Source organism: Cyanistes caeruleus, unplaced genomic scaffold (genome assembly GCF_971803275.1).
Source record: "Cyanistes caeruleus unplaced genomic scaffold, bCyaCae1.hap1.1 HAP1_SCAFFOLD_65, whole genome shotgun sequence".
In the NCBI taxonomy this organism is placed as follows: domain Eukaryota; kingdom Metazoa; phylum Chordata; class Aves; order Passeriformes; family Paridae; genus Cyanistes; species Cyanistes caeruleus.
Window position 1 is genome coordinate 2969338 of NW_028255884.1, and position 14008 is coordinate 2983345.

General features: G+C 52.1%; 2 protein-coding genes and 1 long non-coding RNA gene across 3 annotated transcripts in view; 2 read left to right on the top strand and 1 right to left on the bottom strand.

Moving 5' to 3' along the window:
- The window catches only part of LOC111922155 (uncharacterized), a 130503-nt gene that overhangs the window by 13443 nt on the left and 103052 nt on the right, over window positions 1-14008 (bottom strand). The window lies entirely within an intron of this gene.
- LOC147647186 (serine/threonine-protein kinase pim-1-like) lies at window positions 2848-5777 on the top strand. Its single transcript, XM_086872428.1, has 5 exons — window positions 2848-2856; window positions 3789-4155; window positions 4790-4966; window positions 5223-5370; window positions 5560-5777. Exons 1-4 carry the CDS (start codon window positions 2848-2850, stop codon window positions 5327-5329), a joined length of 660 nt encoding a protein of 219 aa, XP_086728554.1. The 3' UTR covers window positions 5330-5370; window positions 5560-5777.
- Window positions 6340-6960, top strand: LOC147647187 (uncharacterized). The gene is made up of 2 exons (XR_015281663.1): window positions 6340-6460; window positions 6747-6960. It is a non-coding gene; the product is annotated as an uncharacterized LOC147647187 (long non-coding RNA).

Consider the following 14008-nt stretch of genomic DNA (forward strand, 5'->3'; position numbering starts at 1 on the left):
TAAACTCTACAATCAACTCCAAGTTGCCAGTGGATTCAAAAGACAGGAAATCCTGTTAATGCTGGGTTTGGTGTGGTTTGGAGCTGGGGAAGGCTCTCATCCCCTCCCAGAGGTGCCCCAAGCCCGCTCTGCTGCCACATCTGCACTCGCGGCCCCTCACGGCTGCTCTGCCCTGGGGACATGGTGGGACCCCTCCTGCCAGGGCTGAGGCTCCTCATGGCCCCTCACAGCCCCTCATGGCCCCATAGAACCTCTCATGGCCCCATAGAACATCTCTTGGCCCCTCACAGCCCCTCATGGCCCCTCACTACCCCTCATGGCCCCACAGAACCTCTCATGGCCCCACAGAACCTCTCATGGCCCCATAGAACCCTTCATGGCCCCTCATTTCCCCTCACAGCCCCTCACAGCCCCACAGAACCTCTCATGGCCCCATAGAACCTCTCATTTCCCCTCACGGCCCCTCACAGCCCCAGGGGCTCCTCCCAAAGGAGAAGGGGTCGGGCCCTGCTCACTCTCCTTTTATTTCGGTCCCTTCACAGCGCCGAGTAAAGAAAGGCTGAATGGAGCCTTTCCCCAGCGTTTCCCTCGGGGTTTATTGCGGGCTGAAGCTCTGTGCTGGCGCTGGCCCCAGCACCAACATCCCTGCAGCCCCCAAGGCCTTTGCTGTCCCCCCGTGTCCATTCCCTGTCCCCGAGTCCCGCCCGGCTCTGGCAGCAGCAGCAGCCGCAGCGCAGCGGGCGCAGGCCCGGCCCGGCCGGGGCTCCCGGCCAGGAGCAGCAGCAGCGCCGGCCCTTCCCACCTGCTCCTGCCTCGGCTCCCCAGGGCTTTTGCCAGGGCAATGCTGGACTACAGCAACAATCCCCCACAAACAGCCCTGATTCCTCAGGGCCCGCCTCTGCTGCCCTCAGCCAGCCCTCAGAGGAAGAAAGGATCGGGTTCCAGCGCTGTTTTCAGCCCTGTTTTACTCACCCTGAGGTGACAGCAGGAGGCTGTGGGTGCCTTGGCCTTGGCAATTGTAGATCCCGGCTGCTCTTGCCCCTCTTCTGCTTGCCACTTGAATTTTAGCAGTACAGCTGCAATTGCCTCTTTCAATCAGTGCTACCCACTGTGCTTTTGTCACGGGGAACTCAGGATTTTTGTTTCAGGCATCATGATCAGTACAGATCAAAATGCTCCCAAGTCCCTGAGCACTAAATCGAGGGGAATTAAAGCCACACAGGTCACATTTGCAGTGCTCAAACACAGCCCTGTTGCTGCTGCTGCTGCTGCTGAAATAGAATCAACTGACAGAGGCCATCACAGAAATTGCCTCTGCAGTGGCAAATAAAATGAAAAAATCCACCAGGAGAAAGAAAAACCAGAACTTCCAAACTCGCTTCATTGTTTCTTCTGAGCAGCAGAAGAAAAAGGAACAGGGCACCTTTCAGGCAGCTCCACAAGCTCAGGGTTCTCATTTCATTGGGAATCTGAGATGCAATTGTCCTTGTTAAAAGGATAAAAGCAAAGGGAATGAATTGGGAATTATTAGGAAAAAATGACCCTTCTTATACACAAAGTTCACCAAGTCATTCCCTGCATTTCTCCTTTTCACATTCTTTCTCTCATCCACTGAGAGCTCCAGCTTATCATGTTCTGCTGCTTATCATCACCTGATTGTGCTCTTGATTTCTCCCACTGCAAGAGATGTAGAATCATCTCAACTGAACACAGAAACAAACTCCCTCTGTCAGCCCATCTTCATGTTCCAGATCACTTTCCAGATGTCCATGGGGCTGTTGGAATGATGAGCTCTCCACTGCTGGCTGCAGGCTCTGGAGATTCTTTCTCCACATTCAGCCAGGCTTGTATTCCCCAACAATTCCTGGTAGCCCATCATGTTTTCTTTGGGTAGAAGAGGAACAATGAAAACCTCACCAATGGCACAACTCCCCTGTGCACAAGGAAAAGAAAGAACAAGTTTTCAAGTTCTTCAAATATTTGTCCTGCTTTGCTGCAAGAGTTGTGCTGCACTCACAGTGTGGGAAGCCAAGAGAAGCTGCAGCTGGGGGCACATCTTGTGACAGGAGCTGCGCCTTGTTCTCCAGGACAGGTTTTTGGGAAGAACAGACGGGACTGGGGAGAAGATTCTGGGAAAATTGAAACGGCTTTTTTAAGAAATGAAAATAAAATCCAAAGAAACAAACAATATGTTTTTCTCTATTTTTCTCTATTTATTTTTTTCTCTATTCTCTATTTTTATGTTTCCCTTTTCCATCTTGCACTGTTTCTCCATCCCATTCATTCCAAATGGCTCTCACCTCTAAGATCTGAGACTTGGCAAGTTTTAGACACTGTAAAATACCCTGAGCTATAGCCAGTTTGCCTTGCCCTGTTTTCCTTGGAAAGCAATGCTGGAGACACAAGTGCAGTGCTCGGCTCAGGTACAAATTCTGCATTCAGGGAATGTGCTCAGACGGTGTCTGAGCCTCAGCAGGGACAAGGCACAGCAGCAGCCAAGGGCATTGCTGTGCCCCTGTGCAGGAGTCCAGACTCTGGCTCTTGGCTCAGCAGGGCAAAGTTGCCGTGTTTGGCCAGGCTCAGGGGCTGCCCGGGGAGCGCGGGGCTCGGGGCGGGGCCGAGCGGGCAACGGACAAACGGACACGGGGACAAACGGCCCCGGTGCTTCAGTTGCAGCGGCAGCGGCGGCAGCAGCGGCAGCAGCAGCAGTGGAAGCAGATAAAAAGCGAATTTCTTGAATCCGTCGATTCTCCTCTCCCTCTCCCACTGTCCCGCACCCCATCCCCGTCTCCCTTTTCCTGTGTCCCCTCCTCTTCCAGGTTCCCTCTCCCCGTGCCCACCCGGGCCATGCCCCCGGTCCGCCCCCGGCTCCGGGCGGGGCTGCCCCGTCCCTGTCCCCGTCCCCGGGCGTCCCTCCGCGGTCTCGCCTCCGCCCAGCTCTGGCTGTGCTGGCGCTGGCGCTGCTGGGCGGGCATCATTGCCTGGGGCTGGGGCGGCATCGCTGCCCTTTGGCTCCGCCTGGCCCGGCCCCGACCCCGACCCCGACCCCGACCCCGGCCCCGGCCCCGGCCCCGGCCCCGGCCCCGGCCCCGGCCCCGGCCCCGGCCCCGGCCCCGGCTCCTCCCGGGGCCCGCGGAGGACACAGGCGGTGCGGCCGCTGCCGCCGCCTCCGCTGCGGCTTCCCCGGCCCGAGCTCCGCCGCTGTCGCGTTCCAATGAGGGAACGCCTGCGGGTGCCCGGCCCGGGGAGCTCGGGGAGCGCTCGGGGGCCGTTCCTGGCCCCGGGCCGAGCACTGACGGCCGCGTCTCTTCCCCAGGGAAGGCGCAGCAGGCCCTGCAGCAGCGCTACCGAGTGGGTTCACTGCTGGGGCGCGGCGGCTTTGGCAGAGTTTTTGCGGCCACTCGGCTCTCGGACGGACTCCCGGTGAGCAGAGGGGCCGGCGGCGGGCGGAGGAGGAGGAGGGGGCGGAGGAGGAGGATGGGGCTGGACACGGTGGGCGGTGAGCTGAATCCGCTGTTCCCTTTGGCTTGCAGGTGGCCATCAAAAAGGTGCCACGGAACCGCGTCCGGCACTGGGGCGAGCTGGTGAGTGAGCGGGGCCAGCGGCAGAAGCCGGGCCGTGCCGGGCGGGGATGAGCCGGGGCCCGGCAGGGTGGGAGCCGCCAGGACACCTGGAGGGAGAGCGGGCGTGGGGCCAGCGGAGGGCACAGAGCATCCCGGGCTGGCTGAGGGCTTCCCGAGCCCTGGCACGGCCTCAGCCCCACTGACGGCACCGTGCTCCTCCCGCAGCCCGACGGCACCAGCGCACCCCTGGAGATAGTGCTGCTGGACAAGGTGTCCACAGGCTTCCCCGGTGTGGTGCAGCTGCTGGAATGGTTTGAGCTCCCCAACGCCATCGTGATGGTGCTGGAGCGCCCGGAGCGGTGTCAGGACCTGCGACGATTCATTCGGGCACGGAGGTTCCTGTCCGAGGAAGAGGCGCGGGAGCTGTTCCAGCAGGTGCTGGCGGCCGTGCGGCACTGCACCAGCTGCGGGGTCCTGCACAGAGATATCAAACCTGAGAACGTCTTGGTAGACCTGGACACCGGCGAGGCAAAACTGATCGACTTCGGCTGTGGCACCTACCTGCAGGACACAGCCTACACTCAATTTGCAGGTGAGCCCACACAGGGGTGGTGATCCTGGTCCTGCCATCTCCTGGCCCAGCCTGGGTGTGGCAGCAGGGATTCTCCCTTTTGCTGCCAGTCACAGGACTGAGTCTTCAGCCAAGTTGCTTTTGAGCAGAGCTGGGTGGGGACCCATCTTCCATCCCTGCTGGCAGCCTTTGCCTGCCACTCTGCCCATGACTGGGGTTGGGGATGCGGCAGCCAGCCTGACAAAATCCCCATGGGTGGGGGTAGAAGAGAGGGGGAGCCAGAACCTGTGCACCTGCTGGTTTGGTGTGCAGGTGAGAAAAGGCTGGGACTGCTCTGCTCACCTGGTTTGACTTGGTTCAAGATATTTTTTGGGCAATGCCAGCAGGAAGGATGTGGGTATGGTTTTTCCCCAGCACTGAGTGGGTATTTCCCTTTGTGTGTCATGGTCAGGCCTTGCCAGGGTTTCTGCTGCCCTCTTCCAGCACCAGTGGCTTCTTTTTGAGACACGGATTTGTACCCAGGTCCCAGGTGCTGGTGAGAGGGCAGCAGGTCACCCCGTGTGCCACTGGGGTAGCCCCCACATGCCCAGGGATGCTGGGGCCAGGCTCTGGGAGCAGCAGCATCCCCCTGATGAGCTCCATCCATATTCCATAGGAACACCGTCATACAGCCCCCCAGAATGGAACGACTTCGGCTGGTACCATGGCGAGGCAGCGACCGTCTGGTCCCTGGGCATCCTGCTGCACGAGATGGTCTGCGGGGAGCACCCTTTCAGGAGGGGCAGGAACATCAGATGGGGCCAGCTCCCGCTGCCACAACGGCTCTCCCAAGGTGGATCCTCATCCCTGGGCACGGGGGGAACACCAGTGTTGGGAGACAGCAGCAGGCTCGTGAGCATCCCGCTCTGGCAGCTGCTGAGGAGGTGGCACATGTCCTGCTCTCCTGCTCTCCTCCAAAACAAACAATTGATGGGAAAGTTTAGGCCCAGCTCTGAGCACATCCAGCGTGGCCTGGGCACGAGAATAGTGGGGCAAAGCAGACAGGAGCCTTCTCCAACTGACCAGTGCTTTGTGGTTTCTCTCCCCAGACTGCCAGATTCTGATCAGGTGGTGTTTATCCCTGAACTCCTTGGACAGGCCCTCATTAGAAGACCTGTCCTGTGATCCCTGGATGCAGGATATTCATCAGTCCTAGAAGAAGGGAGAGAGCCACGGGCACAGTGATGCAGGGACCTGGTAAGTTACAGCTCCACACATGCCCTGGCAATCAGCAGCAAAGAAACCCAGACTTTTTTGTCCTGCCTGTGTCACTGCACTGGGGTCATGGAATGGGAACACACAGCCCTTGTGCTGGAGCTGAGCTGCTCTGCCCAGCACTGGTGGGCACCATCTGAGCTGGTTTTGCTTGTCCTGCTTCACTGACAGCCGGGCCCTGGGCAGAATCCTGACAGCCTGGTGTCACCCCAGGGAAGAAGGAGCCCCTGGAGAAGCTGTACCAGGTGGGGCTGCTGCTGCTGCTGCTGGAGACGTGGAGGACAGCAGCAAGGATGACAACCTCTTCCTCCACCTGGCCAGCGGGAGCTGGCGATGATGGACTTTGATTCTGGCACCTTCTTCAAAGCCAGGCTCCACAGGGAATTTTCAGTAAGTCCAGACCCAGGGGGATGCTCCCAGATTTGTGCATTGGCCGGCAACCAAAGGTTTCCCCTTTGCTGGGGCAGATGCAGCTGATTCCTCAGTGGCTGCCCAGCTGGTTTTTGGCAGGGCTGGGGACGTGGGCTGGGGTGGGTACGAAATGGGAGTGGGATCCTGGCCCTGCCAACAGCCCCCAGCACCCACCGTGCCCCGGGCTGGGGCTGGGGCAGCCAGCCCGACACAAACAAACCCCCATGGCAGGAGCACAGGTGGGACTCCAGAACCTGAGCACGGCTGCTTTGCTGTGCAGGCAAGGAAGGGCTTGGGCTGCTCCACTCCCCTGCTTTGCTTTGGGATCACCGTGATTTTGGGGGACAGTGCAGGGGGAAAGGGAGAAAGCATGGGCTTCCCTCACCCATGGGTGGGTTTTTCCCTAGAATGTAGGGGTTGGGCCTTCCTCAAGCTCCTGACAGAGATAAGATTTTTTACCGTTTTTCTTGTTTCCCCTTTTTGTCTGTAACCTATTTTTATTAATTAGTTGTTTGTTTTTCTAAAGGAAGCGTTCTAGGTGGGGTCCAGTCTGGATCAGGAAGTGCTTGGGACCAGCTGTGGCGTGGATGGGCCGTGCCCTTGGAGAAGACTGAGGACATCGTTTGGGACCAGCTTTTCTTGTGGCAGCGGATGGTGTGAGGTGGGTCCTCATCTCCTTGGCATGGGTGGGACAAGAGCTTTTGGGAGATGGCAGCGGGCACAGGAGCATCCCGCTCTGGGCAGCTGCTGAGGGGCTGGATCTGCCGTGGCTGGCTGCAGGCTGGGCACATGTCCTGCCCTCCTGCTCTGCTCCCCAAGGCAGCAGTGATGGGCAGCTTTGGGCCCAGCTCTGAGCACGGCCAGCATGGCCTGGGCACCGCGGCTGGCTGGGACAAGGCGACAGGAGCCTTCAGCTGACGGGCGGTTTCTGCTTTCTCTCCTTGCAGCCGGGCTCTGCGGATGCTGAGGCTGCTCTGGGCTCTGCCAGGGCTCTGCTGGGCTCAGCACCGGGCCGGGATCAGCCAAAGAAGAAACGCTGTGACCTGCAGCAGAGACTTGAGCATTTTGGCACTGCAGCTCAAGTCTGCACAGTGTCCACCTCCAAGGGAAAACATGACACCCCCCAAAAATTAAACTTGTTCCATAACTTTTGAAATTAAATCCATCTGGGATGACCCCAAATGACATATTTTATCTTGCTCAAGCTGTAGCTCAGCATTTCTCTGAACACTTCTCTCCCTCACCTGCCTTTTACTTCACAACTGCTCCCTCCTTTCCCCCAGTGAGTTCCCAGCCCATCACAGTCTCCATCACACTGCAGCCTTCCTTGATGCCCCCCTCCACGAGTAAGGCCAAGCCCCAGTCTCAGGGACTGTTGGGGGTTAGGTGTCTTTTTTTTTTATTTCTGGCTTGCCCGTAGAATTTTTACCCATTAGTTGGGGGGAAAACCTAACTGTGGGTAATTGGTGGGTGCTTGAAAAAAGACAGAGTTTGGCCGGGCCCAAGGAGGGAAGGGGGCAGGAAAAAAAGGAGGGTGGGGACAGTTTGGCGAGCTTTCTTCTTTGGAGAAGGACACTTTGGGCGCAGAGTTGTTGCGGTGGGGAGAAGGGAATTTCAGACGGAGCTGCTGCTGCTTCTCCTTCTCCCCTCTTTGTCGGTGGCCTCGCACCCCCTGTCCTGCCGGGACGTGTGGCAGTGCCAGGCACCGCCGCGGAGCTGCTGATCCACCTCAGCCACCGGCCCAGGATCTCAGCTCATCCCTGCTGTTCCAGCTGAGTGTTCCTCAGAGCCCTGCAGGAGCACCGGGACTGCCCGCCCGAGGGGGTTTGTGAAACAAAGCCTCTCCTCCATCCCGTCTCAGCCGAGAAAGCTGTCACGGGCCCCCTGGTTCTGTTTTCTTGCTAATGCTGTAGTTATTGTTGTTTGTTTGCCTGGTTATACTAGTAAAGAACTGTTATTCCTACCCCCAGATCTCTGCCTAAAAGTCCTTTGATTTCAAAGTTATAATAATTGGGAGGGAGGGGGTCTACATTCTTTCATTCCAAGGGAGGCTCCTGCCCTCCCTGGGAGACACCTGTCTTCTAGAACCGAGACACTGGTTTTAGTCAGAAGCATCAGTGACCAGAATTTGTATTTCTTTTGGTTTGGTTCCTTCTCAGTGTTCAGGCTGGGCTGTGGGGTGTCCTCATTTGCTGCATTTTCTGAGTTCCTCTTGCATCCTTTGAGCACCAGATTGTGTCATCTGAGGATCCTTTGTGCTCCTTGGTTGTTGCAGTCCACAACCTATGGATCTCGTCCAGGGAAGCAGCAGGATTCTGGGGACCAGCATGGAGCACCAACGAGACAGGCCTTTGTTCATGAAGCCATTTATTCAGCATGGGAACAAACTCAGATCCAGAACAAAGAGCCCAGAACAGAGGCCGAACAGGGGTTTTTAAGGGACAGAACTTTTGAGGGTCTCCACCCTTGAGGGTGGAGTTCAGGGTCAGGGACCACTGGAAACACAGCAAGGGAGAAACCCCCCAGGGACTCAAATCCAATCAAAACACCTGGGCCGCCCTTCTCAAGGGGTTTGGGGTGGGACAGTGTAACTCTTTGTCTTCCTTGAGGCATGTGGCCACACTTGGTGACCCAGGAGAACCTTCCAGGCAGTTTTTGGGGGAGCTGCTGCTGTGATGTCACAGGAACGTTGCCGTGTCCTTGTGGTGTTCCCGTTGCTGTGGGGCACAGAGGCCTCAGTGTCAGAGCGGCTCTGGGCACCTGCTCATTGCCTGAGGATCCTCCTGCCCGAGGCATTCTCAGCAGCCAGCCCAGCCCCTGACGGGTGTCCTTCTGTCCTGGCAGGGGGACAGACAGTCTGCAGGTGTGTGCAGCACAGCCAGAATGATCCAGCAAGTGGTTGCTGCAGTTTGCACTCTGCACTCTGTGGCTTCTGATGGGTATTTTTTAACCCACTGGGCCCCTAAGTCGAGGATTTCCCCAGGTGCACCATATGTGCCTTTGGGATTGCTGTGGGCTTTCTGTTCTTCCTTTGGAACAGAGGTGATTTTGAAAGAAAATTGCCATTAAGATGCCATTTATTTGGGAAAGCTCCTGCCAACAACTTCTTTAAAAAGGGGTTGTTTGTAGCCAGCAGGGTGTGCACAGCATTTGGAATGGAGCCCGGGGGGGTTCTGTTCCCCAGAGGAGAGTCTGTGGCAGTGAACCCTGGCATTCCTCCCTCTGTTTGCTGACCCAGCCAAAAACTGGACACAGCCTTGTATTTTGTGCTGTTCTCTTGCTTGCTGTGTGATCCAAAAGGACTGTGGCTCACGGAGGGAAGTTGTGAAAGCAAAATGCTCTCTTGGCATTGACTTGTTGTGTGGGATTTTCCAGCAGAGGCAGCTTTTTCTCCTAACAGCATCTGGTTCAGGTGAAGGTCACCTCACACATGGATACTGGGAAGCTCCGTCTTCAGTGAGCAGGAAAGGAACCTTTGGTGTTCAGAGATCCCAGTTGTTCCCTTTCAACACCATCATGAGCCCAGTAAGCTCCAGTATGATCCTTGTCACATGGCAGCACTCCCAGGATGGTCCCAGTTGCCTCTGGCTAGATCAACCCAGTCACCCCCAGTATGGGGGATGATGTGCATGGTGTGTTCCCAGTCATTCTCAGATACTCCCAGTATGAGTCCAGTCACTCCCAGTATGATCCAAAATTGGATTGCTGGGAGGCCTCATGGAATCCTGGAGACCATTGTGACACTCTAGGGCCCCATGGAACCGTGGTGACACCAGGTTGCCTGGGAGTGTTGGTGTGCTGGAGGGCAGGAGGGCTCTGCACAGGGACCTGGACAGGCTGGATCCAGGGCCCAAACCCAACAAGGTGAGGTTTAACAAGTCCAAGTTCCAGGTCCTGCACTTTGGCCCCAACAACCCCTGCAGTGCTACAGGCTGGGGACAGAGTGGCTGGACAGCAGCCAGGCAGAAAGGGAGCTGGGGCACTGATGGACAGCAGGCTGGGCATGAGCCAGCAGTGTGCCCAGGTGGCCAAGGAGGCCAATGGCTCCTGGCCTGGATCAGGAGCAGTGTGGCCAGCAGGAGCAGGGCAGGGATTCCTCCCCTCTACTCTGCACTGGTTGGGCAGCACCTCGAGTGCTGTGTCCAGTTCTGGGCCCCCAATTTAGGAAGGCCATGGAGGGGCTTGAGTGTGTCCAGAGAAGGGCAACAAGGCTGGTGAGGGGTCTGGAGCACAAGTCCTGTAAGTGATAGTAAAAGGTCTCAAAATGTTAGAAAATTCGGGGACTTAGAAAGGAAGTTAGGTTTGGAAAGGCCTTGGAAAAGTAGGCCCTGGGAAATGTTAGGCCTTGCACTTGCTAAAGATCAGGTCAAACTGCACCTGTGTAATCAGTAGATGTTCATGATACAATTGTTAGATGTGATTGGATATAATTATTGTTTAAAGAACATGAGGAACAATGTGAGGGGGCTGGGGGGGAATCACGAGAAATCCATGCCTGGGTAAAAACAATGCATACAATAGAACAATGTAAGTTTAGTAATTAATATGTGAGTTATATAATGATAGAGTATAAAACATGTTCAGTCCAAAACCAAGATGGGTCAGATTTGGGTATGTGTACCCCTGACACCCAGAGCTCTTAATAAAGCACCTGCATATGATCATTTGTGATTATGTGTGTTCCTGAATACTAACCATTTAATCAGATTTTACCGGAATTTTGTGAGATATTTGTAAAATTTTATGGAATTTTTGTGGAATTTTGCAGGATATTGAGGGTATTTTGTGAGATGTTTCTGGAATTTGGTAGGATTTTGAAAATATTTAGTTTTTTTTTAATTTTTCAGCAATTTCGTGAAATTTTGCTGAAATTTAATGGGATTTTGAGAAAATTTAAGTAATTTTAAGGGATTTTTCTTGAATTTTCTGGGATTATCTTGAAATTTGAGGGATTTTTATTGAATTTAGTGGGATGTTGAGAAAATGTAAACATTTTTGTTGGATTTTTCTGGAATTTTGTGGGATTTGTTTGGAATGTTGTGGAATTCTCTGGACTTTTGTGGGATTTTGAAGAGACTTGAAAAATTTTGAGGGATTTTTCTGGGATTTTGTGGAAATTTGTTGAGATTTTGTGAGATGTTTCTGGAATATTGTGGGATTTTGAGAAAATTTAAATAATTTTTTTAGATTTTTCTTAGACTTTGAGGGGTTTTGAGGAGATATGAAGAATTTTGAGTTATTTTTCGAGACTGTGTGGAAATTTGTGGAGATTTTGTGGGATGTTTTGGGAATCTAGAGGGATTTTTCCTGGAAAATTTGTGGGATATTGAGGAGACTTGAAAAATTTTGAAGGATTTTTCTTAAATATGGGGAATTTGAGGAGATTTTGTGGGATTTTTCTGGAATTTGGTAGGGTTTTGAGAAGATTTAGGGAATTTTGTGGGATGTTTCTGGAATTCTGTGGGATGATTCTGGAATTTTGTGGGATTTTTGTGGAATTTTGTGGCATTTTCATGGAATTTTGAAGGATTTTGAAGAGACATGAAGAATTTTGGGGGATTTTTTGTAGATTGTGTGGAAATTTGTAAAGATTTTGTGGGTTGTTTGTGGAATTTGGTAGTGTTTTGAGAAGGTTTAGGGAATTTTGAGGGTTTTTTCACAATTTCGTGATGCTTTTCGGGAATTTTTGGGATTTTGAGAAATGTAAAGAATTTTGTGGGATGTTTCTGGAATTTTGTGTGGTTTTTTTGGAATGTTGTGGAATATTCTGGAATTTGGTGAGATTTTGTGGATACTTGAAGGATTTTCCAAAGTTTTCCTTAGATTGTGTTTAAATTTGTAAAGATTTTGTGGGATGTTTCTGGAATTTGGTAGGGTTTTGAGAAGATTTAGAGAGTTTGTTAGGATGATTGTGGTATTTTGTGGTATTTTTCTGGAATTTTGAGGGATGATTCTAGAATTTTGAGGGATTTTGAGGAGACTTAAAGAATTTTGAAAGATTTTTCTTAGATTGTATGAAAATTGGAGGAGATTTTGTGGGATGTTTGTGGAATTTTGTGGGATTTTCTGGAATTTTGTGGGATTTTTGTTGAATTTTGAAGGATTTTGAGGAGACATGAAGAAGTTTGAGGTATTTTTCTAGGAATGTGTTGTAATTTGTAAAGATTTCGTGGGATGTTTCTTGAATTTTGTGCCCTCTTTCTGGAATTTTGAGGAATTTTTCTGGAATTTTGTGGGATTTTTGAGTAAATTTTCTTGGGCATTTCAAGAATTTTGTGGGATTTTTCTGGTATTTGGTGGGATTTTGAGAAAATTTAAATAATTTTGTGGGATTTTTCTGAAATTTTGTAGGATTTTTTTTGAATGTTGTGGAATTTTCTGGGATTTTGTGGGATTTTGAGAAGACTTGAAGAATTTTGAAAGATTTTTCTTAGATTGTGTGGTAATTTGTGGAGTTTTTGTGGAACGTTTCTGGAATTTGGTAAGGTTTTAAGATTTAGGGAATTTTTTGGGATATTTCTGGAATTTTGTGGGATTTTTGTGGAATTTTGTGGGATATTGAGGAGACTTGAATTTAGAGGGATTTTTCTCAGATTTTGTAGAAATTTGTGGACATTCTGTGGGATGTTTCTGGATTTCGTAGGGTTTTGAGAATTTTGAAAGAAATTCTGTGGGTTTTTTTTTAATTTTGAGGGATTTTGAGGACATACGGACAATTTTGTGGGATTTTGGAGGTGCGCCTACAACTCCCGTGATGCTCCGCGGCCCCACTAAGCCGTATTATACCGGCGCCTACAGCTCCCATCATCCCCCGCGGCCCACAGATTCCCTGTTACAGCCCCCCGAGTGCCCGCTCGGACCCCAAAGGGCCCCCAGATTTCCCCCCTTGACCCCCAAGTGTCCCCCTGACCCCGAATTGTCCCACAGAATCCCTAAATGCACCTCCAAGTGCGCACTCGATTCCCCTAAGTGTCCTCCAGACCCCCAAGTTCTCTCTAAATTCCCTCCCCAGACACAAAGCTGCCCCAAATGTTCCCCAGAAAAGTCTCCATGGACCTCAAAGTGCCCCCTTTTACCCTGTCTGAGAATAATTTCAAAATTATGATTAATGGGCTAAAAATAGGAGTAATTGGCATAAAGAGGGAGAAATAGAGGTCAGTTAATTAATGAAGGGAATTGTGGTACTTAGAGCCAGAGAACAATAATGTTTTTTGTTCCTGAAAAGGTATCAATTCTTTTATATAAATGCAAAAACAAGGTTATAAGAATACAGAATAATATTACTATAAAAAGTAAAATTTTATTTTTATAAATTAATTAGATTTTAATGATAAACAAAAATTGATAAATGTTCTCAATGTTTTGGGATGTCAGTCCCAGGTGAGCGATGTCAGACATGCTGAGGCTCGGGGTGAGGAGCAGGTTGTCCAAACAGGGGCAGCCCACAAGGGGCTCATTCTTCTCTGTGACCAGACCTCCTCAGGAGACATTCAGCATCAGGATTTTAAAGAGCAAATCATGACCTCCTGATCAGTACAGAAAGATGTTTTACAGTTTGAACAGTAGAATGTTGTCACCGTAAGGGGCCTTCTTTGTTAATATAGCTCATGTTGTGTCATGTTTGGTAAATACCAATGTTGTTGTACCAGCCTTGTTAATGCCACCTGGCCTTGTCTATTGCCTCTGCTGCTCCCGGCACCCCCCATGGCACCGATGACAGCACCCAGTGTGTAGATGAGCCCAACTCCCATGGGGGTAGCACCCAGGGGAAGTGGGATTAACATTCAAAGACCCCTAGAATCAGCGAGCCAGGGCACAAACCAGACTCCAAACTACACTGAGGAGCAAGGGAGAACACTGAGCAATTGACTGATGTTCCAGACCTTGTCACCATAACTAAATAACATTTGCTCTCCACGACTACCCAAGATTTACAGTAAACCAGAGTCCTTCTAGAGACTTTCCTGAAGGCAGAATCCCCATCTCTGCCCTGTGGCAAAGCTGAACATCTCCTCCTCTGGGTCATCCATTGGGAGCAGCAGTGGTTGAGCTTCCCCCACCTAGAGCTGCCCTCAATAAAGGCATTAAAAAGGAGCTGCTCTCCTTGCCTGCTCTTTTCAGAAGGACTGACCCCGTGGCAGAGTGACCCACGCTGCAGCACTGTGAGGGGCTGTTCCCCATGGGATGGACTCAGCTTGGAGAAGTTCCT

What these genes read in the sequence shown, in the direction of transcription:
- LOC147647186 (XM_086872428.1), top strand. An exon ending in AGCCTACACTCAATTTGCAG is followed by an intron (nt 4,156 to 4,789) that starts GTGAGCCCACAC and finishes CATATTCCATAG; the next exon opens with GAACACCGTCATACAGCCCC. An exon ending in GCCACAACGGCTCTCCCAAG is followed by an intron (nt 4,967 to 5,222) that starts GTGGATCCTCAT and finishes TTCTCTCCCCAG; the next exon opens with ACTGCCAGATTCTGATCAGG.